A 26,027-nucleotide genomic window follows, 5' to 3' on the forward strand; every position below is an offset into this window, starting at 1 on the left:
GACATTATTCATGAAATAAAAGGAAATGTCTTCAGTAAACTAAATGACCTGAATCAAACAGAAAATTCATTGATCGATGTGTCAATTCAAAACTGAATGTGAATATTTTCTCTTGAATGTACCAAATTCAGAGTACTTAAGTTAAATAAATTACAAGTGATATAAATTAGCTGAACAAATCATTAAAGGGGAATCCAGCCTTGGCCATAAAATGGTGTGTTGGGAAGGAGAAAAATACATTAAACAGAATGGTGAAAGTTTGAAAGAAATCGGACAAGCAATAAAAAAGTTGTTGCTGATTTAAAATTGAAATCACTAATACTATGTAGATTTCAAACTGGCAACTGGGTAAGTAAATTATGACAAGGGGCAAGGACAACTTTCCCATAGGCCATGTACTTTATTATCAGGGATTTGTGGGTTTTCTCCTAAGTACCCATTCCCCTGGGGCAGTAATCTAAATATAACCCGGGTAGTATATTGTTTTATGTCCTCATGAAAGAAAAATATAATTTGAAATAAAACTTTTTGGAAAAATGACAATTTAGCCATAATATGTATTGGAGACAGTACATGGAAGAGTAGTCCTTGCCTTACATCACTATGATATCCCATATGTGGCTAATTTGAATTCTCCATGGGTATAGTGATTACCAATATTTACAACTTTTAAAAATTCTTAACTTTCTTGTTGTTTGTCCAATATTGTTCAAACTTTCAGCTATCAACTTGTCTGATTTTTCTTTTCCTTACAGAAACAAGTTTTTATTTGGGTTGGATTCCCCTTTAAAACTATTTTAATTAATGTGTTTGGCACATATAATAGAGACTAATTTAATTACCTTTCCCCCTTGTTGCTTGACGTTCTCAAAGCTTTCCATAGCTAGCATGTGATCAATTCCAGGATCCAAACCAACTTCTGTCAAAATGGTTATACCTGCATCCACGGCACTGCAACAAATATACAATATGTGCCACTTATCCCTAATATTTTTAATTTTTAAGATACTTTTGAATGTATAAAAGCTTATTCCACAAACTAACACATATAAATTATCAAATATCAATCAGTTAATAGATAAATGTAATTTCAGGTCAGCAAACTAAGGTCAAAGTTCATTTTGGTCAATATACTTGTATCAACTTACTGTAATGAAATATTAACTCAAGTTTAAGATTTTTAATTCACAAGTCTTTGTTCTGATGGACTTTGATATTATGTTATCAGATATCCCCAATTACAGAGTAGGTAACTTGGTCAAGGCCATGGTCATTTCAGATCAATTTACTTTAATAACAAGTGGAATGCCTCTGGCCGTCTTACCTGCATCACCTTATGTCCAAGTTTAATGAACTAGGTCCATATATTTTCTAAGTTATGATGACATTTCAAAAACTTAACCTCAGGTTAAGATTTTGATGTTGATTCCCCCAACATGGTCTAAGTTCATTGACCCTAAATGACCTTTGACCTTAGTCATGTGACATGAAACTCTAATAGGATGTTCAGTAATACTTCCTTAACCTTATGGCCAAGTTTAATGAACTAGGTCCATATATTTTCTAAGTTATGATGACATTTCAAAAACTTAACCTCAGGTTAAGATTTTGATGTTGATTCCCCCAACATGGTCTAAGTTCATTGACCCTAAATGACCTTTGACCTTAGTCATGTGACATGAAACTCTAATAGGATGTTCAGTAATACTTCCTTAACCTTATGGCCAAGTTTAATGAACTAGGTCCATATATTTTCTAAGTTATGATGACATTTCAAAAACTTAACCTCAGGTTAAGATTTTGATGTTGATTCCCCCAACATGGTCTAAGTTCATTGACCCTAAATGACCTTTGACCTTAGTCATGTGACATGAAACTCTAATAGGATGTTCAGTAATACTTCCTTAACCTTATGGCCAAGTTTCATGAACTAGGTCCATATACTTTCTAAGTTATGATGTCATTTCAAAAACTTAACCTTAGGTTAAGATTTGATGTTGACGCCGCCGCCGCTGTCGCTGTTGGAAAAGCGGCGCCTATAGTCTCACTCTGCTATGCAGGTGAGACAAAAATCAATATTCATTCATTATTTGTAAAAGTGTTTGTGTGAGATTATTGGATATTCTAAAAATGTTAAACATGCTTCCAAGTCAAGTTCAAAGATAATTTAAGGAAACTAAACATTGGGTTTTATTATAAAATAAGTGGTTTTATTCATAATTTTGAATGATTACTCTGAATTTTTCATACTCTATCAAGATTGTATATAAGGAGTATCAAGTATCAGCCAATATGTGAATAAAATGTTAGGAATAGAATCATGGTCAGGATCATTTCAAGTCAGAAACCTGGAAACAACATTTTTTTCATAATTTCAAATGTAAATAAATGGTTAAATACATTAATTTCTTCATTCCTTTAACTCTTCATGCGTTACTTTCGCATCATTGCACATCCGTAGGAGTGTTTCGTTCGCATTTTTGCACAACCACACATTTCCCATAGACGTCCCCTGTCCCATTGTTTTTGGAACAATTGCATGCCCCGGAGCGTGACTAGCTACAATGTATAGCCTGGCGTTTGTGTATACCGTACATGCGTAGTACTGATCAATCGCGCGTGCGACATTAGTTTAGCGTTCGACGGATTATCGCAGTTTACAAATTACAGAATTGTTGAGTTTTCCCCAAAATACAATACATCCTGATCACAGCCAGGAAGTTCATTGATAAGGAGAGGAGAAAATCAATAAAAACCCTTCTCACAAACAATACCATTGCCAGGTTTATTGTTAGGAGTCTGTGACTCATGGCACGAATTTTGTTGGAAGTATTAGGAGAAAGCATTTAGAAAATGTAAATTATTATACATTTTTCGATAATTTATCCAAAAAATTTATATTGATAAGAAAGCCCAGGAAACACTCTACAAGTTTGCTACACAACATTTTCTTTCAAAATGATCAGATAAAAAGTTACGGCACTCTAAATAACAGAGTGTATTATACTGCGTAGAGGGGATCACGCAAAAATAATGCAACACACAGGGGGTTTACAGGTGAATGCATGAAGAGTTAAGTGGAGCATCCACATCATTGCCCCCTGATTGCCTTGGTTTAATGAATTTTGCACTGAAAGGATAAATGAAAAAATAAAATAACAATTTCAGTATCACATTCAACAGTCTATATTGTATAATACAGTCTATATTGCATAATGCAGGTGAGACTGCCAGAAGCATTCCACTTTGATTCTACAAAGGTAGGTTTACTACATTTAGATTTATGGTGACAATAAACCTACAATTGAAATAGTTTCTCATGAAATGATTGCTTGCTATGACGTACTAACCTCTGTTGTAATGCTCTGAGTGTTGGTGATGTGTAGCTAGTTGTAGCCAAGTGACGTTTATGCTCTATACACTTCTTAGCTACCCTTGTGTGAAGATGTAGAGGTAACATGCTATGTGTAACAACAAAAGAAAGGCGTTTATATTCATTACAAATATGAAATTCACTTAAAAGTAAAACTGATAAGGAACGATCTTTGCAAGTGAAGTCATTACTATAACCAATCACATTTTTAATAGTTAGTGTTTTTTGCTGGATTGGAATACTTTAACTTGATAAGCTCCAAAAAAATATATCATTGAATTGCTTTTTATATTCCTTAATATGATGATTTAGAAACAAAGGCCATTTCTGTTACACCATGGCAACAAATACAATTGACATATTGAACTGTCATAACTTCTGAAAGCAAGATTGGTGTAAAGATAGGAACAATTTTTTTTTTAATTCATTGTTCTAATACATACAAGAATTTCAAATACAATTACACTACTTATACACAAAGAGTACAAGTCATAATTGAAAAGTGAAATTCTTATGGAAAAATGAAGATACACATTTTAAAATAACTTTTACAATATAGACCTGTACTTAAATCTATGTATTTGAAAAGTGCAGCAAATCATTGTCTCCAATTATGATACCAATATCAGACTTGACAGTTCAATTATAAAATCAACCTTTGATATCTCACCTTATAACCATGTCATGCTCTTTGATGCATTTGCTAAGTAGATCTGGATGCATGTCAACATTGAGATAAATGGCTCCAGTGTTGGGATACCGACTGGCAACACCTTCAGCAACTTCCTTTTTGTCAGATGCTAAAAAAATATCACATAGAACAAAAGAGTTAGTGACTTCAATCACGCCTGAAGGCCTGCAATTTTTACAGGGAGTTCACTTGGTTTAAAAAAAAATGTTACTCCAAAAGCTGTCACAAATTTCCCTACAGGGTATCTGACAAGCCCCCCCTCCCAAAAAAATAAACAAGTGGAATGCCTCTGGCCGTCTCACCTGCATCACGCGGTTCAATATAGCAGCAGTGCTGACTTTGCATACTACTCTAACTCGCACAAGATGTTCAGTGATACATGGTTACTCTTATGTCCTCTTTTTATGAACTAGACCAATAAACTTACAGAGATATGATGGTTATTCAACAAAAAACCCCAACATGGCCAAAGTTCATTGACCTTACATGACCTTTGACCTTGATCATGTGACCTGAAACTGGAACAGGATGTTCAGTGATACTTGATTACTCTTATGTACAAGTTTCATGAATCAGATCCATAAACTTTCAAAGTTATGATGGTAATTCAACAGATACACCCAATTCGGCTAAAGTTCATTGACCTTTGACCTTGGACATGTGACCTGAAACACGCACAGGATGTTCAGTGATACTTGGTTACTCTAATGTCCAAGTTTAACGAACTAGACCAATAAACTTTCAAAGTTATGATGGTAATTCAACAGATACCCCCGATTCGGCCAAAGTTCATTGACCCTAAATGACCTTTGACCTTAATCATGAGACCTGAAACTTGCACAAAATGTTCAGTGATGCTTGATTACTATTATGTCCAAGTTTCATGAATCAGATCCATAAACTTTCAAAGTTATGATGGGAATTCAACAGATATCCCCAATTCGGCCAAAGTTCATTGACCCTAAATGACCTTTGACCTTGATCATGTGACCTGAAACTTGCACAAAATGTTCAGTGATGCTTGATTACTATTATGTCCAAGTTTCATGAATCAGATCCATAAACTTTCAAAGTTATGATGGTAATTCAACAGATACCCCCGATTCGGCCAAAGTTCATTGACCCTAAATGACCTTTGACCTTAATCATGAGACCTGAAACTTGCACAAAATGTTCAGTGATGCTTGATTACTATTATGTCCAAGTTTCATGAATCAGATCCATAAACTTTCAAAGTTATGATGGGAATTCAACAGATATCCCCAATTCGGCCAAAGTTCATTGACCCTAAATGACCTTTGACCTTGATCATGTGACCTGAAACTTGCACAAAATGTTCAGTGATGCTTGATTACTATTATGTCCAAGTTTCATGAATCAGATCCATAAACTTTCAAAGTTATGATGGGAATTCAACAGATATCCCCAATACGTCCAAAGTTCATGACCCTAAATGACCTTTGACCTTGGTCATGTGACGTGAAACTCATGCAGGATGTTCATTGATACTTGATTAACCTTATGTCCAAGTTTCATGAACTAGGTCCATATATTTTCTAAGTTATGATGACATTTCAAAAACTTAACCTCAGGTTAAGATTTCGATGTTGATTCCTCCAACATGGTCTAAGTTCATTGACCCTAAATGACCTTTGACCTTGGTCATGTGACATGAAACTCTAATAGGATGTTCAGTAATACTTGATTAACCTTACGGCCAAGTCTTATTAACTAGGTCCATATACTTTCTAAGTTATGATGTCATTTCAAAAACTTAACCTCAGGTTAAGATTTGATGTTGACGCCGCCGCCGTCGGAAAAGCGGCGCCTATAGTCTCACTTTGCTTCGCAGGTGAGACAAAAAAATTGAGAAATAATAATTACAAAGTTTTATTTGACCAGCCCTGCATTATATCATTACAACTGTGACCGTGGTGTTAAATCATGCAGGAAGACAATTGAAAAGAAAATATTGAAAGGGAGGTCTTCACATGGGATGGATAGATAAAGATAACTTACCTACAGTACAAGCTAGACTCTTATCTCTGGTTAGGTAGTCAATTACTGGAGGTACCATCATACCCGAACCTAATATAAGAACCTTGTTCTCTGCTGTAGCCATATCCACTGGCATCTTCCTATTATATCAATCATAGTATCATACAAAAGCAAAACCATAATACATTTGGTGATGAAATATCCAAAAAAATCAATCAACCACTCAATCAATTATTCAAACAAACAATCCATCAAATAATTAATAGAAAAAAATCCACTCTTTAATAGCAAACTTACTTGTTGGAAATCACTCAGTTCAATTAAATAAAATATATAGTCACAAAAAAGCTAATTATTTATATATTTGGTGAAGAAAGTGAGAAAACAATGATTCTATGAGATTTAACACATCCTTGTCGCATTGCTAATGGGAGAATCTCTATACCATTAGTGATTGCAATATTCAAATGCTCATAACTTTCTCATTATTTGTCCGATTTTTCTCAAAATTTATTTTTTCTTATTCTTTGATTTTTCTGTTTCGACACAAGCATACTTGTTCCAAAGGTTTCATTCCCCTTTAAGGTTGCTAGGAAAACAATCTAAAACACTGGGTGCGATCCAGAAATCTATTTACATCAGTAAACTTCTCCCAGCATGCCTTTAAGATTCCATTGTCCATGGCAGACTATGAATGAAAGTCAGACTTAAATCAGAGGTACTGAGGATATGTTCTTATTTCATCGTTAGTGTGCCATGGACCACTAATAGCCTGATGGTAGAGCCGCTGACCAGCTATCAGTAGATAACAAGTTCATAGCCTGCTAGCTCCAGGAATTTTCTGACTTATTTTTCATTTATTGAATATATATTCTAATTTTCTGAGTAGAAGTCAGAAATTGGTATTCACATCTGTAAGCTGCAGATAAGATTTTCATGACAAATCAAACATCTAAGGAATAACATTTCAAAAGGAGTGTATTGAGTGAATACATCAGCATAGGTAATAATAAAAGGTTGTTGTATACGTACGGATCCCTCTTGTCCCGTAGATCTTGTATGTATTGATAACCTTCTGTTAATCTGCCATTAGAGCATATGATTGCCTGACAAAATAGATATTATAATAGAAATACTCAACTGTATAAACAGAGTATAAGATCTCAGATAATAATAGATAACATCATAACAATCATAACAATAGTGACTTTGTTTTTAGATGAAAAGAAATTGTGTCCTTATCGTAATTTAGTAGTCCTCTCAGTTGTCTATTGATTATTCAGTCTAGTAACATAGTTTAGAAAAGTCCCCGTCAGAAATCATCTACCCTCATCATCATTATTAAGATAATAATGAAAATCATCAATGTTATTTACAATTCAAAGCAAATACAAATATGTATGTAACTAAAAAGCGCATTTTCTAACTTCTACATATAAAAGTTTCATTGGTCTCACTTAAGCGGTTTTGAATACACATTCCATTAGTGGTGCATTTCACACTTTTGCCACCGATCGCACTAGGACTGCAAAAATTGAAATAATAACATGCAATACACTCCACCAGGCTGTATGGTCAATTTTTTTCTGAAATAATTACTTTTTTTAACATGTTTTGGAGCAATTTTGGGTCAGAAATGAACTTATAAAATGTTGCTTAATTTCCGCAAAGCAAACCAAGGCTTCACAAATTTTGTCTCAAAAGATGTGCAAGACTTGAAAGCAAAAATTCAGGGAGCAGCGCAGTTGAAAAAAATGTTTAAAGGGCAGAATGGATGCAGAATATATCAAGGGTGGTTTGATTACCCCCCCCCCCCCCCGAATTTAATAAATTTTCTTTCACTGTTTGATGGCTAATAAATAATTAAGAAGAAATCAAACTTACATCATTTATAACCCTGGAGAAATTTTCTTCTTCGACAGGTTTGGTGGCATCTGATGTCAACTGAAAAAATATAAAACATATTGATATTTGATACTTAAAAGAGAAGTATTTGCTGAAATATAACTCACCAGATCCAGAGCAAAAAAAAAACATAGAAAAAGACAACAAATCTTGAATATACTAATGATACTTGACAGTAAATATTCCAAATCACTATAATCACTCACTGAAAATAACATCCATCTGTTGATATGCACTGTACAGGAAATAAAAAGAGCCCAACTAATGTATAATCTTATGATAATATGAATGATCAATGTGATGATAGTGCATGATTTGCAATGTAACATACAGTTCCTTTGGCAGTCTTCAATGGTCTTTTTAATTTAAAGGATCTGTTTTCTTGTTCACACAATTACCGAGTTACGTAGCACAAAGGTTCCCACAACCGCTAAATGGTAATGTCCAATCAAGATCATTGCTGCATGTATATTTTTCTCAAAACACTGTTAAGGAGCCAATCACAATTATCCTCTCATATTTGAAATCCAATTGCAAATATTTGTGTTATGGCAAGGCTCCACATTAACGCTTTTGGTGGTGACCCAAAAAGTATTTTAAAAAATATTGAAATTACAAAAAAGGCTGACAGTGCACACTCAGTTTCATGAATCAAAGCACGTCACAAAAGAATGAAAACAATTAATTGCTTTCATACATTGGAAAAATAATCATGTTGTCAGAGAAAATGAGTTGCCAGACAAGGCAAATACAATTTAATTCCATCTTCTTTTGTTCCCCCCCCCCTTGTATAACCTGAATGATGCACGTCTTCATTCATCCATTATGCGACCTATCCAATTTTGTTGAGGCTGCCTTCAATGCATTGCACTCAGTTTAAAAGCTTTGTGCAATAGATTGAACAGAGCCTCAACTCGTGTGACGATTGATTGCATAATGAAATCATGTGCGTGCATCATTTGTATACTATACATTAATATTCCTTAGCAAACCACAACATTTCTGGCCATTAGCCTGCCATCAATATTGTTAAACATTACACTATTTTCTGGTTTATAAAAAAAAAACATCACCTGGGCCCGTATTCCATAAACGAGGTAAGGTTTTTGCTTAAATTTGAGCAATTTGTATTAAGATAAGCTTTTTGAGCAATTTTTTTACTTCACTCCATTTAACAATTAATTCACACCTTGTAATCTTATGTAACTACAATCTTGAAATTTAAGTTGACATCCTAACTGTATAAATACCAATGACTCTGTTTATACTTTTCAGACATGTTCCGTTTATTAAAATGTTATGTTCTATTCTTTATTTTTGTCTTCAATTTGTATTAGCATTTTTCTCATCTAAGATATCTTTCCTAACGATATTCTATAAAGTTTAAGACATTTTTCTCAAGTCAGACGAAATATCTAAGCAAAAGACTCAAATCCTATGACGTCATGAGAAAATTGCAACGTCACGCAACTTTTGTCGTGAACGTAACAGCTGCTCTGCAGTAAAAAGTCCACCGGGTATGCGCTTTATATGTTAAAGCAAAAATCGCATCCTAACAAATATCAAGATGGAGGCTGAGAAAAAGAGGAAGGCAAATTTTACTGAAGGAGAGAAAATTATGCTAATAGCAGAAATAAGAGAAAGGGAAAAGATCTTAAGACCCACGCTTAATTCACGTATTACGTTTCAGGATAAAGAAAAGGCGTGGGCCGAAAATGCCTTTAAACTAAAATAATTAAGACAACACACAACTGTCTTAAAGTTAGGGCAAAATTCTTAGCCATGTTGTATTCATGAAATACAGACTGCAGTATCAAGAAAAGATGCTCAGCCATTCTTAGCCAAATTCGAAGAAAAAATTCTTAGTCATTTTTTTATGGACTACTCGTTTTGGCTAAGAATTTTGTATTAGACAGAAAATAAGACAAAATGCTCAGATATTTTAACTTAAGCATGCTTATCTCGTGTATGGAATACGGCCCAGGGCCCATATTTCTTATGGCCAAGTTTCAGGTTCATATACTGACTAAGTTATGCTGTCATTTCAAAAACTTGACCTTTGGTTAAGATTTGGTGTTGACGCCGCCGCCGCAATCTCTGCCGTTTGAAAAGCGCCGCCTATAGTCTCACTCTGCTTTGCAGGTGAGACAAAATCTGAACAAAAAATTGCAAAAAAAATCGGAATTCCGATTTTAGTTGGGAAAATATCATGCCTTATTGGAAGATTTATGAGGAGCCACATTTTATATCACAGTATTTGCACTGCGTATGTGGTGGCGCTGTGGGCTATATATGTAGGATGTAGGCAGTGGCTGCACATGGCTTGATTACGGTACTGTCTTGACTGTATGTTCTGTGTGTGTGTATGTGTGTAAATCAAATAAAAAGGCACATTATAGCTCGCTGGCATGCAATTTGCGCAGCAGAAATTTGATTAAATTTGTGCAAAATCGGGAGAAAATATGCGCTACTTTAAAATATTTGGTTGCCCGATTTGGGCCACCAAATCTTGATTTTGCAATAATAGTTTCCCTAAATTTTTGGTGGCCTCGGGGCCTTGGTTATGGGGCCCTGGAGTGGCAATTTTAATAAAGCACTTAAAATGAATGTCACAATATCTTACCAGTTCAGGAACAAGAGGAAACAAGAGACCACCAAAGAAGTCTGTTGCTTCACGAGGCAACTGAGCTGGCATGTTATCGATAGAACACACCAAGACTCCATCACCAGAGAACCGTAAGGATTTGAAGTGTTGGTGGCGATGATCAGCATCATACAGGCAAAATGGTGACTCAATGGTGGTACACTCTGTCATAAACTCAATAGAACCACCTGGATCTGCTGTGATGTCACAGATAGCTAGAAGACGATGAGGGAGAGTAGGACAACCTGGCTCATTGGACGTTGGTGGAACAGCCACTGGACCTAAGAGGGTCTGGGTGTCCATGTTGGTCAAGAAACGAGGATGCTTTACATCCCAGAAGATACCATTAATGATACATGATGCCCATGGACCAATCTACAAAAGGAATATATTTTACATATATTTCCATAAAAATAGCAATAAATAAAAGAACAAAATATCAACAAATATATCAATAAAGCTGATTGGTTGTAAACTAAAGTATAATGAATGCTGTGTAAGATAAGCAAGACAATTATGACAAGCCAAGTGCAACCTATTATATGGTGAAACAAGATAACAATCTCAATCTCTATATTAAAAGTAGTAAAATTTGAGATCTAACCTTAACCAATTATCATTGCTCAACTTCAGCTCTGGAGCAGTTACACCAAATTAGACCAGTCAAATAAGACGTCATTTTCCAATTTACAATGTTGAGTCGCATGGAGATCCAGTGCAACAACCTAATCATGTGACCGGGTCAAACGCAGTGCAGTAAGGCCTGAACAACAACTGTGATTTTGGCCAGTAGTCCCTGTCTATGTGTTTTTAGTGGCAAAGGAAATTGGTCATGACATCATCATTTAGGACAAATCTAATTGGCTAAAATTATAAAATCGGAGAAAAATGTGACATGTCAAATGTCTGACATTTGGTCTGCAACAGATCAAATTGCAGCTGCACAGCATTGTAGGTTGGCTCAGTTTGCAATTTTGTTGCAATCAGATCTTAGTGCAAATACGTCGCATAGTGTACACTGGGCTTTAGCCAAACTCATATTTGTCCACTGTAAGATCTAATAAAGTGGTATATTAAGCTCACCTCTTCATTGAAGACTGATTTATATCTGTCTGGATATGCGTCATATTCAGCTGCTTCAAACTCTCCTCCATCCTTCCTCACTAAATGATGTTTTCTGTTCACTACAGTTGCATAGATCTTCCTTGTATCTGTTTAGGGTATTGGCAATATCACAACATCATCAATAAAGTGCATTATTTTGTTACCTCACATATGCTTTTATGTTCCTTGCCCTTTTGCATAGCCAAGAATTCCTGTCATGCAACATCATTAAGTAGAGTATGTAACACATATTGCCATTACCAACATCGATACAAATAATATCTTACTTTGATAATTTAATTTTTCATTTTTAACGACCATATAATCTATCATCTGAAATCAGGTCTGAATCCCAGATCTTTATCTCAAATTATTGTTGCCATAAGTCATAAATAAGAATATCTCAATCGATAATAACCTATGACAGCCAAGTTTTTCATTTCTCCTGATTAGTTTTTTTTTTTCAAAATAAAGTGCTTTATCACCAGATTTCATGCACTTTACAAAAATGCAATATCAGCCATGGTTGTTTGATAGAAAACATCAATATTGCATATCTCTCAAATTAACAACACTTGATCTAGAACATTAATGTTTTAAATACCAGGTATGTGTATATTTTTTTTCAAATGTTAGTTTGGTAGAGAAAAAAATTGCTTTATAGTGTACCATATTCACAGTCAGATATCCCTGTAAAAAATGAATAATGTAAAAAGATTATTAATCCTATACCTCCATGTTGTGCAACTTCTTTCAGGTCCTGTGGCTCAACATATTCAACAGGTAGCTCATCAATCATCTCCTTTGCTCCCTACCAAATTATAATGAAAGAAATCAATTATATCAGTCAACAAGAGTATCGCTAAGGTGAGCACATAATACGCCCGCCTGTAACAAGGAAAATGGAGCCATTGGTCAAGCAAGAAAAGTAGAAGGTTGTGGCTTCACCTTTGACCTTTTTACCTCAAAATCAAATAGGCTTCCTGGGATCCATGCTAATATCATACAAACCAAATTATATGAGCATAGCTTACATTAAACTAAAGTTATCGCGTTTACAAGGACTTCAGAAGGGTAAGATGAAAACATAGTGGGACCTTTTGACCTTAAAATCATTAGGCTTCCTGGAATCTATGCTAGTATCATACACACTAAATTATATGAGCCTTGGTTAAGTTGAACTGAAGTTATCGGTTTACAAGGACTGCAGAAGGGTAAGATGAAAATAGGTCACTATGACCTTGACCTTTGACTTTTTTACTTCAAAATCAATACACTTCCTGGGATTCATGCTAGTATCATACATACCAAATTATATGAGCCTAGGTTAAGTTAAACTGAAGTTATCGCGTTTACAAGAAGAACTTAACGGACGGACGGACACCGAGCGTGATACCAAGATACGTCCCGTCCAGACGGGCATATAAAAACTCATTACAAAGTTTCTCCATAATTCTTGCATTGTTTTCTGTGTACAGTAGGGGACATCAATTTTCTAATGCCATGATGTGGCATCACGCAAACTGGCCCATTTACACTGTACCATGTGGAGTTTTCAAGCTCATGGAAGAGGCCAGTTTGGGGCATTTCAATTGAGGATTTCAAGAAGCCAGAAGATTTTGTGATTTAGTATGTCAATGAAGAGGTTATAAAGGACGAGGCTTGCTTAGATACCAAATTTATGGATATTTATTTCCTTCTTATATCAACTTTAATCTTGATTAAGATTTCATTATTGATACCCAAAATGTGGTCAAAGTTCATTGACCAGAAATGTCCTTGACCGTGTTCATGTGACCCGAAACCCATGCAAGACGATCAATGATAGTTCATTACCCTTGTAAAAGTTTCAAGATCTAGGTCCATACACTTTCCAAGTTACGATGACATTTCAAAACTTACCTTGGTTAAGATTTTGATGTTGACTCTGCCGACATCAGAAAACCAGCAGCTGAAGTCTCACTCTATGCAGGTGAGACAATAATGGAACTCTTTCATATACCACAATTGCAAAAGATTTAAATGTTATCTTTTGAAAAAGGGAATAACTGATATAGTAGCCTGGTGATCATAGAGTGCAATAAAAACTTACTTGTGATACATTTCCTGATCCCATGAAGACAAATGTAAGAGGACCAACTGACTTTGGCATCAAACCTAATGAGATCTCATATCCTGCATCTCTGATTGCTTGTCTTGCCATGCTACTATTCCTGTAATTATGTGCAGCTGCTATATGCTGGAGAACAATATCATAAGAACATTTTAAAACTCTATCATTCTAAATGCCTCTGCATACCAGATGACTCTTACATAATCTGATATTAGATTACATAGCATTCTGCATCTTACTTAATCATATAAACAATTAGGATGATCTGATATGAGGATAACTATCAAAAGTACTAATATCAAAGTTAGATACTTGACAAGCCTTTCATTTGAAGTAATGACCACATTGGGTTATCATATGATTGCTATGATGTCATTACCAATAGGATGCAACTTAATTTTATATCAATGATGGGGTAATAGGAATAGACATTTAGTTAGAGTTCAAATTATGAATAATAACTTTGGAGAGTAGCATGTTCCAGGTTTTGATCTTCACAACAAATGTACCATACATCATTTTATTCCAAATTCAGGTATTAGAATAACTGAAAGATGTGTGGTGGCCTTTTACTGACAATTCAGTTACAATGGTACATTACAAACAGGACAGGAAATATACAAGTGCAGCCCAAATCATTCCTAAAATTTATCCAAATAGAAAATCAACATTCTACAATAGCAGAATATTTGCATGTACTGCATATTAACTTGTTGGGTAACAAGGATCCCTTCTAATGAATGAAACAACTCCCAAAATAAAGCAATTGCCCCAATGTAAAAAGAAAAAAATTGTCTAAATAATGAAAACTATTTACTGCAGAATTTCATCTCAGGTACATTATCAAATTCCTTCCAACAAAAAATCTAATCATGTATCCTATCCTTTTCACTCTTGTCTAGAACAATTATCATACTGGTGTTTGACCAAAACTGATGTCGAAATGAAGGAAGGTAAATTACTACAAAGTCTAATTCATTCAAGAATACGATCTTTACAAGTCTTTACTTTCAATTATTCAGATTATCATACAATCATACTACTTAAATTTGCTTTTTATTACTTATTTTCTGAGTTCCCATCATATTTACAATGAATATGTATTTACTTACGATGAATGGTGTGTGGTGGCCTAAAGCTAGAAGTCTGAGTCCTATTCCATGTAGAATGTTGATCATCCCTGCAATACCAGCAAACTTTCCAAAAGCCACCATTCGTTTGCCGTTTTCATCTACAATCTTTTCATAATCCACAAGCCGTATATTCTTCAAAAAAAAAATATTTGAAAAAAACATTTCACGTGAACTTGGTATAAAATAATATTTTGCTAATTTGCCTAAAAATTCTGAACTTATTTTCAATATCCCATAATGTGGCAAGAACGAGAAAAATATATTTGGTTTACCCAGTAATTTGTACTGCTATACAATCAACTTGTCATAGTGGATGAAGGTATACAATATGAAATCAGTATTTTAAGGAAATATTGACAGAAGATAACCTATTCAGAAACATTGTCTATATATATGGAATTAATGAGGACAATTTATCTTTGTGGATAAAGAACTCCAAATTGACACTCAATGAAAAAAATCTCTGTCCTTTGGATCAAAATGTGGCCTTCCTTAGCAAGCACTGTTCATTATTGTTTATTTTCATTTAAATGTAGATAATTTGTCATATTGTTACCCTCTTCCCTCTTAACTGAATTTCATAAAAGCAGTATCTTCCCAATATGTTACTACACACCACTGTTTTAATGCAATCATTTGACTATGATTGCATTGTTGTCTTAGTGAACAGTAAAAATAATAAAATAATTCATCAATAATGTTGCAATAATTGGTTATCAATTGGATACAGAGAAAGCAGATCCTATATTCTGAAATTTGGCATTCTAACCTACCATTTCAATAAGAAATGAATTATAAGCAACTTTTCCAGGCCTCTTGCTATTATTATTATCATTATTTTCGAGATTTTGTTTCAAGGTTATAAAATCTACAAAATTCATAGTCTTAAGTGATAGGGTTTGATACAGAAAGTCTACACCGACAAGCTACAAAGTCATGTAAGATTGCCCTTTGCATCTCAATAAATTTCTTTATCAATATGGTAGAAGCCAATCAAGAACTGTCTTTCATGACCACTCTACTGACATAGCAACGGACAATGCAAATTGACTGGTAAGATTGTGCTCCATTACAAAGCAATTCATAAATTTACCCTGCTAATGAATTTCAGAGGCTCAACAGACAACATGTAGTCTTCTTTCATGTTAGTTTATTGTCATGTTATGGGGAAAACACAATCGCGTTTATGGACCCCTATCAAAAACCTACCAAATTCTACAACCACATTGTTTACACAGTGTTTACAGTAATACTTATCTCATCATTTACCTAAAGAAAATATACAGCATTTATATTGCTAAAACTGCTATTACTCAAATGGAATTCTGAGAACTGATTTGATCAGAATTTAATTAAAAACTAATAATTTTGGCAATTACATGTAAACTTGGACTCTCTTTAATATCCTTATTTCACCAGACACAAAAACTTTATCAAATATATCATATTTGCATTTTTCACGTAAGATGGTCATGGACAATATGAAGAAAAAACGAAATGAATGCATACCTTTTCGAGCAGCTGATCTAACATAGGCATGTTTTCTGTCTGTGCTTTGATGGTATGTGAGAAGAAGCAATAAGTCTTGCTTGGAATTAGACGAGGGATTGGAACCTGCTTAACACCCATGATAAGAGATGCTTCATTTATATCTTCTTGGATGATTGCACCACTTCTCTCATAATCCTGATCAAACACAACAAATAATAACAATTATATTCAAATTTATATTTAGCCAGACTGTTCCCTGAAAATTAAAAAGTGTTAACAATTTGAAGTCAAAGCCAAAGTGTAAATGATATTCAACACATAAACACAGGGGGGGGGGGGGTACATGGGTCACTGTCATTGACAAGTGGACAACACTGTATGAAACGGGTAGATATTGAACAAGTGTAAAAAACGCCCCCCCCCCAAAAAAAAAAAAAAAAAAAAACCAAAACACTAAATCATGATAGCCTAATAGACAAACATAAAAGAGTATGTAATTTGCAGACTGATGAAATCCTTGTTTAGGAGGTGCAAATCTAGGACATCTGCACAAAATTAATGTTAAGCATGTCCTACCAGCCTCCCATTGTCTGGGGTGCTTTTTTTCAGGATGATTCTCATGGATGCTCTCCAATTTCCAATGGAAGTGGACACCCCCCCCCCCCCCCCCCGGCATGAACTATGAACTCATTAATAAAAATTAGATACATGTGTACATGTAGCACACTTCCACTAATGATAAACAGCATTGCATAAGCAGCAATTAGAGATTGAAGCATGAGTTGATATCACATTTGACATTATAGTGAAAGAACCCCTGGATATATTCTTACCTGTAATGGGTATGCACGTCTGTTAGACGGTTGCACAAGTACTTTGACACCTTGATCAACCAATGATTTGACATGTAATGGATTGAGAGGTGCTCTTCTTTCCCATTGTGATCCATAATCCTCTCTTCTGATAGCCATTATTCGCTGCTTCCCTTTCCCTGCTGCTACTGCTGCACTTGCGTGACGACATAGTCCCACTTGAGACAATAGTGAAGGTAGAGAACCAACGGCGAGTGGCTTTACACGCCACATTGTAAAACAAATACAATACTGGTTGGTTTGAAGAAAAAACAGGCTAATTGTTGCTCACTGCACAGTATCCACCAACATTTGACATCCCTGTAATAATGAAACAGACAAAAGAACAAGTATAAAAAAAGAGGAAACTGTTATTGAAACTTTTTCCAAAAATCATTCAACACTTAATTATTTCTGCCTTGCTCACAATTTCAGGACTTCAGAGCACAGGGATGAGGCCACAAAAGTATTAGCCCAAACGATAGTGAAATCAAAGCATATGTATAAATTTGCAAAGGGCTTAAAATTCAATTACACATAATAATAAGTCTGTTATGCATGTTTGTCATCCTAATGTGATTAAAAGCTTGAAAGCAAAAATTTGACAAAACCCAGTATCATCATTTACTTCGCCAACACTTCTGAACAATTCTGTATCATGCCTTTTTAATGTCAAACGTGAAAAAGTACTTTGCTTCTGGTTGGCAAGTCTGGTTGGTCCACCTATCATCAAATCCTTCTCCCAAACACTCAAGTCATGTCGGCGATGATTACATGTACATGTAAAACCCTTTTGGATTCATCTGGGAGTCCACTTGTATTTTTTTTTTCATACATTCATCTATTGACTAATGGTGTGAAATAGAGATGGCTTGAGCATAAAATGAGAAATGAGAGGGGGGGGGGGGGAGAAAAGCCTGGATATAAGAGCGTAGGAAGGGGGGTCAATGCAATCAAACTAATGAAAGGGTGTAATCATGGGAGTACCCCCATGTAATTAATCTTAGAAAATAAATTCTATCATGGTATTGGTCAGTGCATTGCTCCTAGTCTGAGCATACAGTGTAGGCGTGATTTAAATCAAAGAAGGCACACAGTGACCCACAAACGTGACATCTGCTATCCATTTCATAAAGAGTAACAACTATAGCAATTTTGTCATTATTATGGCAAATAGTTGACATGGCTCAGCAGCCAATCACACTCAAAGTCTCTATTAGCAATGTTAACCATACACACAGATTTCATTTAAAACCCAGGGGCCATATTCAGTAAATTTTCTTTCAAATATTCCAGTATCTTCAGAGTTACAACAAAATCTGTATTCTGAAAATTCTTTTCTCTTTTCTTGCAACTTTCAGAGCATGCATGATGACAGAGCTAAAAATGTGGGGGAAAAAATGCATGAATATATCTGTGCGCAAGATAACATATTGATATAAAGTTATTCTGAAAATTCTGATTACTTTTAAAAGCTCTTTGGAAAATACAATAGAATTTAAAAGAGGTAAGGGCTATTGCAACACAAAGCTGCCTGCATGCGATAATTCTCCATCAAAAATAACAATCTCTTGCTGGATCCCACAAAACAATCTTGTTTTACCAGAGGAAACATTCTGGAGACCAATTTTGAGCTAAATTTTGTTCTAAAAAGAAGATTTTATTGATTGCTCAAAGCAAAGTAAAACCTTAAAGATTGGTTTATGATGAAATATTGAGCATGACAGAGATGAATAAGGAGACGTCCTTACATACATGTAGATCATTTTCAGGATACGACTTTGAGATGATATTACCCGGGGGGGCCACTTCCATTCACGAGTGGATACCATGCGCGACCATTGGGTCTCGAAAAGCACCCTAACCACATGTGTTAAATGAAAGAGAGCAGCAGAAATGGGGCATCATTGTTCCCAATCTAATAGTGACAGGCCCTTTTTTTTTGCAGAGACGTGACAGGTCCCAGTTTTTCGTAATTCACATTTGCTCAAATTTTTATGAGATTTTGTGCTCAATTACTCTTACGAACGAACATAATACTAAAATTTTTATCTTACACTCTAGATCATATTATGGTGAGCAAACTTTTGCCCTCCAAATCCAGTCCATCCTGCTACTGTATTATTTTAATACCAAAAACTTAACCTCTTTTGGATCCACTTGACAAAGATTTCTGTTTCAAGTTTACTGTAATTCCCTAGAGCTACATGTAGTTGTAGTTCTCAATCATTTGAGAAGATAAAAATCTATGATTCAAACAAGGAGATATAGTCTAGATCTACATAAATACAGAAATTTGTACCAGAATAAATGACAAGCTGACATAAAAAGGTAAATCACCCGGGAGGGCCAGTCAAATATGCTGTACACATGCGTGACCCCAAAAACATGTTTAAAGGGGTGTTTTTCAGTTTGGGACGCAGGCCGCGCATGCACTTGTTAACGGAATCAAAAACACAGATTTTTTTTAAAAGGGTGGTTTTGAAAGACTGGTCAATCATGGCGTCAAACGTATTTACATGTAGGGTATTTTTTTCCAAAGCTTTTTTTTAAGACTACAAGTAGTAGGGTATTTAGGGTATTTTTTTCCCCAAGATTTTTCCCGGGGGCTTCTTCCTCCTCGTTTCTGAAAAGTCAAATTTTTGGGCCCCAAGACAAAACTTTTTTTAGGGATCATATTCTGGCGACTTGTTTAGGAGCCAAAATGTGTAAATGAAGCCCACGAAAAACTTGTATAGGGGCCCTTAGGGGGTTATTTTGCACACAGAGAAAAACATGTTCAGAGGAGTGTTTGGAAATAATTTGGTCACACATGTGTACAGCAATACATTTGATATTTTGGGTCTTTTTTTGAGAGAGAGCAAGTATTTGTTCCCAGAGGGTCCGGATAAGCAGAGCGGAGGGTAGCGTAGACCAAAAGCTTCAGTCTCTGTATATTGGTTGTTCCGCTGAACTACGTTGGCTCCACTCACCATACATAGACTGAAGAGGTTGGGGGTCCGTGGCCACAGACAACGTATAGTGAACTAGCATTTTATAGATCGCGATTTTAAACTGTTTTTTGAGCGAAATTTACTGTTTAATGATATACATTATCAGGGAAATACAAATAATTTAAGTAATTGCATACCTTGGACCGGAGTTATTGAAAAAAAATCCACTGGATGATTGAGAAATCTGTCATCTAAGGCAAGTCCTGATGGTTTTTCTTGCAAGTTGCCATCTTGAATGACGTCATTATCATTAATGTCACAATATATCGCGATTATAACTATTATCGTTTGTCTTCGTGAGTGTTTCGTATCGTATTATTGCCTTGTAGGTGTGCTGGTGGAATGCAATATCGATATCACATTCGTATATTGTTGACGCCCTCTCCGTTCGTCTGTAAATATTTCATAGTTTGGCTGCCTTAATTTGGATCGATTAGCTGTGCTTTTCCCAAATAAACATTGGTAAAGTATAATTTTCATCTATATCGTTTAAAGTATTTTAAAATTGAATAATTAAATATTTTTAATTTGTAGTTTACATATCCTTAGATTGTAACCTCGATGTGTTTTATAACCCCTAACTTTGGACTCTGGTCGGACAAAAGTGCTGGTGTTATAACAAATGGGAGCCCACACGGACACTTTACCGTCGGTGAATGGGGATTACAGTAAAATGTCAGAAATTGTTGAATAAATCCCCAGAAACGATGGTTATTCCTGTCTAAGGGTAGCGGTAGTGAAGTGGAGCCTATACAAACCCTCACCTGAGGTAACTTAGGCTTATTTAGCCCTCTCTTACTAGGCCCAAGGCCTATTGTTCTTCGCCAACGTTACAGATGCGTGCGTCGGGTAACGTTGGCGAAGAACAAAAGGAAACAAGATGGCGGCATAAACATCGGGCAAGTTTCGGCAATCCTGTATTTTAGGGGTCTAAATTATTTTCGGTTGCTAACTTCAGGCAACAGCTCCGACCACTGTTAACGCCGGTAATTCAGTAGTGCTGGGTATGGTGGGCCGTTAATGCCATTATTATAGGACTACTAGTATACAGCTACACGCCTATAGATGTAAAGTTGTATTTACCAATGGGGTATTATGCGATATATAGGGGCTGGGGGGGGTATAGAAATAGAATAACAGTATACCTGTCACGTGACCCGGGACTAGTCATGGCCGGGCTGGGGGGGGTATGCAATGAAGAAATATAATGCCATACAGCACGCCTTGGTTTTCGGGGTTTTTATTATTTGGGGCATAATAGGGGGTATATCTGAGCACTTATGGGTATACCACCCCCCCCCCCCCCGGCCCCTATATATCGCATGATACCCCATTGGTAAATACAACTTTACTACATAGGCATGTAGCCTATCTGTATACTAGACTAGTAGTCCTATAATAATGGCATTAACGGCCAGCCATACCCGGCACGTACGTACGCACTACTGAAATAGACCTACAACTACAAGTTAACAACGGTCGTGGAGCTGTTGCCTGAAGTTAGCAACCTAAAATAATTTAGACCCCTAAAATACAGGATTGCCCAAGTTTCTTCGTCTTGTCATATTTTTCTTATTTTTTTGATGAATTCTTCTTATTTCTTTGATAATTCTTCTTTAAAAATAAAATCGATGGCGCAGAAATGTCGGAAATGAAGTTGCATCCGATGTAGTCATGTACATGATTTAGCCTTAGGGCTAGATCTTTTAGAAGGAAAGTAGAAATCTCGGGGGCGAAAGTTTCAGGTTTTGGCTGCCTACAGGCTACACGCACGTGAATGGATAAGGATTCCTGGCTTCGTTGAGAGTAACCTTACGTTATTAAATGACTTTTACTCTCTAGAACAAAAAAGAAGCCTCCTGGCCAGTCATGCTGGTACTTGTCAAGCCGGTACTTAGGCCCTGTAATTGCACACGCCTGGCAGTAAGTTTAGGACTAGAGCCCATTCATGATCATGATGATGACTAGGTCCTAGATCTAGGCCAATTTACTAAATAATCATCATGAATGGGCTCCGAGTCCTACATGGTCCTAGTCATGCTAGTCCTAACTTAGTGTAAAGAGATACAGTAAGCAAGTTAAAAAAAATTGCACACTTACACCTTTAATATATTATAACAGATCGATCTGCAAAGCTACCACCTTTTCCCTGTCCTCTGATTTAAATCTATGAACCTCAACCTGGCATAGAAGATCAAGATATAGAAAATTAGAAGACGATGTACAGTACGGTACCAGTACAGTACCGTACATGTAGGCTAAACCACCCGGACGGAAGATACAGCCACAGCTTTTGCCGTACCGTACCGTACCGTTGCGGAAATCTTCTGTATCTGATGTCGAACCGAGTCGCAGATGATGGAGAAGATTAAGTCACTGAGACTGACAAAGTTAGGAAGCCCGATTGCTCGAGCTCTTTAATTCGAATGACCGTTTTAAATATAGAAAATCTGCACACAAAAAACAGAATCCGGGAACCGCACGAACAGGGTCACAATGCTGTAGATCCTCCAATGTATACCATGCACATCGCACATGCCGCGCCGCAGCTAGCTAGCTAGAGCTATTTAACCAATCATAAGCTGAATACACCTACACACCTCATAACCGCCTCTTTTATTGTAAACAAAGCAAGGTACTAATAGGATGAGTTTTGACGAAAAAGACCGGAAAATAAAGAGAATCTTCAAAATATTTCAAAAGACATACGGTAGAGAGACAAAAAGTCTGAAATATAATTTCGACCTTGACACAGGGGAAAGTTGATCCAGCTTTCGCCAAAGGGGTGCAGAGCGGGAAATAGTTTCATCCATAGGGATAATCCCGGCTGAAAACATTTATATTTAGGGCCTATAGGGATTTATAGTGAAATTCACCCAATTCACAAAGCAAAATGCTGAAAATGTCATCGAAATCGGATAACAAATAACGAAGTTATTGAAATTTTAAGTTAAGCAATATTTTCTAAAATATATGCACGTCATCATGAATATTCATTAGGTGGGGTGATGGTGTCACATCCCCCTTCCACTTCCACTTTCCCTTTTTATTACACTAAAAAAAAAAAATAATGGATTTGAGAGTTAGACCGTTCATTGTTGATTGGATCGTTAGTTTTATTTTAGAACACAGATCAAAGTGCGTAAAATATCAAAATAAGTTTTTGGAATATGTAACCACCCATGTCGGAGTGCCCCAAGGCACGAAACGGGACCCATTTTATTTTTTATTATGTTTTAATGGTGCTTGTCAAGAAAAATTATTGCCTTATTTTGAATATGTTGATGATCTCACGTTACATGAAAACAGAAATTTACAAACTGATTATCAATATTACAAAATGTATTAGATGATTTATTTTAGAATGGACAGACAGTGATCATATGAAACTAAGTGCATGACAATGAACGAAACATTTATTTTGTTTTAAATGCACCGTTTTTTAGTCTTATATTGGCGAATCAGAACTGCTTTACGTTGAGGCTTTAAAGATTTTAGGAGTTTATATCCAACATAATTTAAAATGGGACTTCCACATGAAAATGAAATGTAAAAAAAGTGCAATAAAAAGCTCTAAATATTTAGTTAATAGAAAAAAAAATTACCAATTTCTGACTTAACATAAATATATATCGAGTCCGCCCTGTTTTACAATATTGTGTGCCTGTGTTTAAAAGTTATTCAAATTATGAAGATGCTTTAAAACGATTCAAACTACATGGATAAAGGGGGGGGGGTCGATTCATTTTTCAGATGAGGTGGGAGGCAAAATCATGGATCAACGTTCCAAAGACGCTCGATCAAACAAAATAAACAAACTCACCCACACACACATAGGCCTATATAAACCCCTCAAAAAAGTTTGGAAATCTGAGTTTGGCCATTAATTTCTCCCAACCCCAAATTTTATTCAAAAGCGTTGGATGAGGTTTGAATTGAAAAGCTGCAAAACGAGCAGAAATAGTCATGAATGGTCAATAAAGAACATGATTCTTTTCTTTGTGTCAATAGAGATGAAAGTCTATTAAAATCAAGCCCCTGCTCTTTTCATTTTGATGTTTTGTTGTGGTTTATAGTGATGGATCTGTGCATGCATGAGATAACATGGCCTGAGTTGCGGTGTGAAATACCCATGCATGTTTGTTGTGTTTGCTTGTGCAGAGGTGTGTTTGATTCCATAATGTTGATGTTAACCCTAAAAAGACTGGGGGGGGCCTTTTAGGCCCCCCTGTACATAAATCGCGATAACTTTTTTTGCGCATGAAGCGTTCGCGCCGCCATTTCATGACTTTTTTTTCTTGAGTTTTGCGCAACTTTTGATACCAAATTTGTATACCCCCATGCCGCGGTTGCGGAGTTACGTAACATTTTCGTATCACATGTCACTTAAGAAATTGAAATTTGTATTCGTATGTGTGTATTTGAATGAATGTTATACACATTGTTTTCTAACTACATTTTTATTTGTTTCTTTCTATATTATGTCACTTGTGAATTCAAGTAGCAGTTCTAGGATATGAAAATAATGAAAAACATTGCATAAAAAAAAATAAAGAAATACATAAGAAATTAAAATAAAAGAAAAACATAAGAAAAGTACTGCAATAAAACATGCCAATTATTGTATTTCTCTACCTAACGCATGCGGAGTACTTATTTGCATATTTAGTAATTACTAATTTGCATAAGCATATCTAATAATTCAAGCATGAAACAACACAATTCCATGATAAACAACCTCTTCTTACAGCTGAAAACCTTGAAACAGGAATTTATGGACCGCAATAAGTACCAAAATATGAAAAATTCAATTTTTTGATAAAAATTTGCATATTCACATAATTAATTATGAATATAATTTGCATAAATTATGTGATATGTCTTATGCTTTGTTTTCACCAGCTAGTGTACATGACTTGTAACACATCACTTGTTTATTTTCCAAGATTGCTTTGGCTCATTGCAAGAGAGTGTAATGCAATAAAACATGCCAAATGTTGTATTTCTCTACATAACGCGTGCAGAGTACTTATTTGCATATTTAGTCATTACTAATTTGCATAAGCATATCTAATAATTCAAGCACGAAATAACACAATTCCATGATAAACAACCTCTTCTTACAGCTGAAAACCTCGAAACGGGAATTTATGGACCACAATAGGTACCAAAGTATGAAAAATTCAATTTTTTGATAAAAATTTGCATATTCGCATAATTAATTATGCATATATTAAAAAATACAAAGAATATCAGTATTTTGACTATGCTTTCTTTTAGAGGACATGACAAAGGATGTGTGTGCCAAATTTGGTTGCGATCGGACGACCAAAGGCCGAGATCTTAGGGGGGGGGGGTGCCTTTTGGGCCCAGTTTTTCTAGCCTCCAAAATAGCCCAGTCTTTTTAGGGTTAAGGTGCATGAAAACAAAAGAAACCGCTGATAAACTCACTTATCACTATACGGGGGGGGGGGGAGAACAATGACTCTCAATACTGCATCATTTTGCAACTTTTGAATTTTGACCTTGCCCCAAATTTCAAGGCACTACATACCGTAATGATATCATGTAGGGTATCATTTTAAAGAGAACTAAATGATCTATTCATTGGTATAAATTAAACATTGATATTCACTAAAACCGAAGAGGGATTATCGATCAAAGTCAGATTTCCAAACTTTTTAAATTTAATATGCATTTTATATTACAGAATATAATGGGGCAGCTGCTC

At 35.5% G+C, this 26,027-nt stretch overlaps 1 protein-coding gene across 2 annotated transcripts in view; it reads right to left on the reverse strand.

Annotated features, from left to right (window-relative positions):
• LOC121410150 (alpha-aminoadipic semialdehyde synthase, mitochondrial-like) overlaps positions 1 to 22,838 on the reverse strand; it is a 33,878-nt gene extending 11,040 nt beyond the window's left edge. The window contains exons 1-14 of one of the 2 annotated variants that reach the window (XM_041602046.1): positions 22,604 to 22,838; positions 17,286 to 17,624; positions 16,471 to 16,647; positions 14,941 to 15,093; positions 13,808 to 13,954; positions 12,448 to 12,526; positions 11,695 to 11,822; positions 10,591 to 10,986; positions 7,947 to 8,006; positions 7,095 to 7,168; positions 6,084 to 6,202; positions 4,044 to 4,173; positions 3,351 to 3,461; positions 843 to 951 (exon numbers count right to left, since the gene is read on the reverse strand). In XM_041602046.1, the coding sequence (XP_041457980.1) occupies positions 843 to 951; positions 3,351 to 3,461; positions 4,044 to 4,173; positions 6,084 to 6,202; positions 7,095 to 7,168; positions 7,947 to 8,006; positions 10,591 to 10,986; positions 11,695 to 11,822; positions 12,448 to 12,526; positions 13,808 to 13,954; positions 14,941 to 15,093; positions 16,471 to 16,647; positions 17,286 to 17,537 (1,935 nt within the window). In that variant the 5' untranslated portion in view covers positions 17,538 to 17,624; positions 22,604 to 22,838. Of the gene's footprint in view, positions 1 to 842; positions 952 to 3,350; positions 3,462 to 4,043; positions 4,174 to 6,083; positions 6,203 to 7,094; positions 7,169 to 7,946; positions 8,007 to 10,590; positions 10,987 to 11,694; positions 11,823 to 12,447; positions 12,527 to 13,807; positions 13,955 to 14,940; positions 15,094 to 16,470; positions 16,648 to 17,285; positions 17,625 to 22,396 lie in introns of both variants that reach the window. The other variant, XM_041602045.1, reaches the window with a different exon arrangement.
• Between the last annotated feature and the right edge of the window lie 3,189 nt (positions 22,839 to 26,027).

The sequence above is a fragment of the Lytechinus variegatus genome, chromosome 3 (assembly GCF_018143015.1).
Source record: "Lytechinus variegatus isolate NC3 chromosome 3, Lvar_3.0, whole genome shotgun sequence".
Classification (NCBI taxonomy): domain Eukaryota; kingdom Metazoa; phylum Echinodermata; class Echinoidea; order Temnopleuroida; family Toxopneustidae; genus Lytechinus; species Lytechinus variegatus.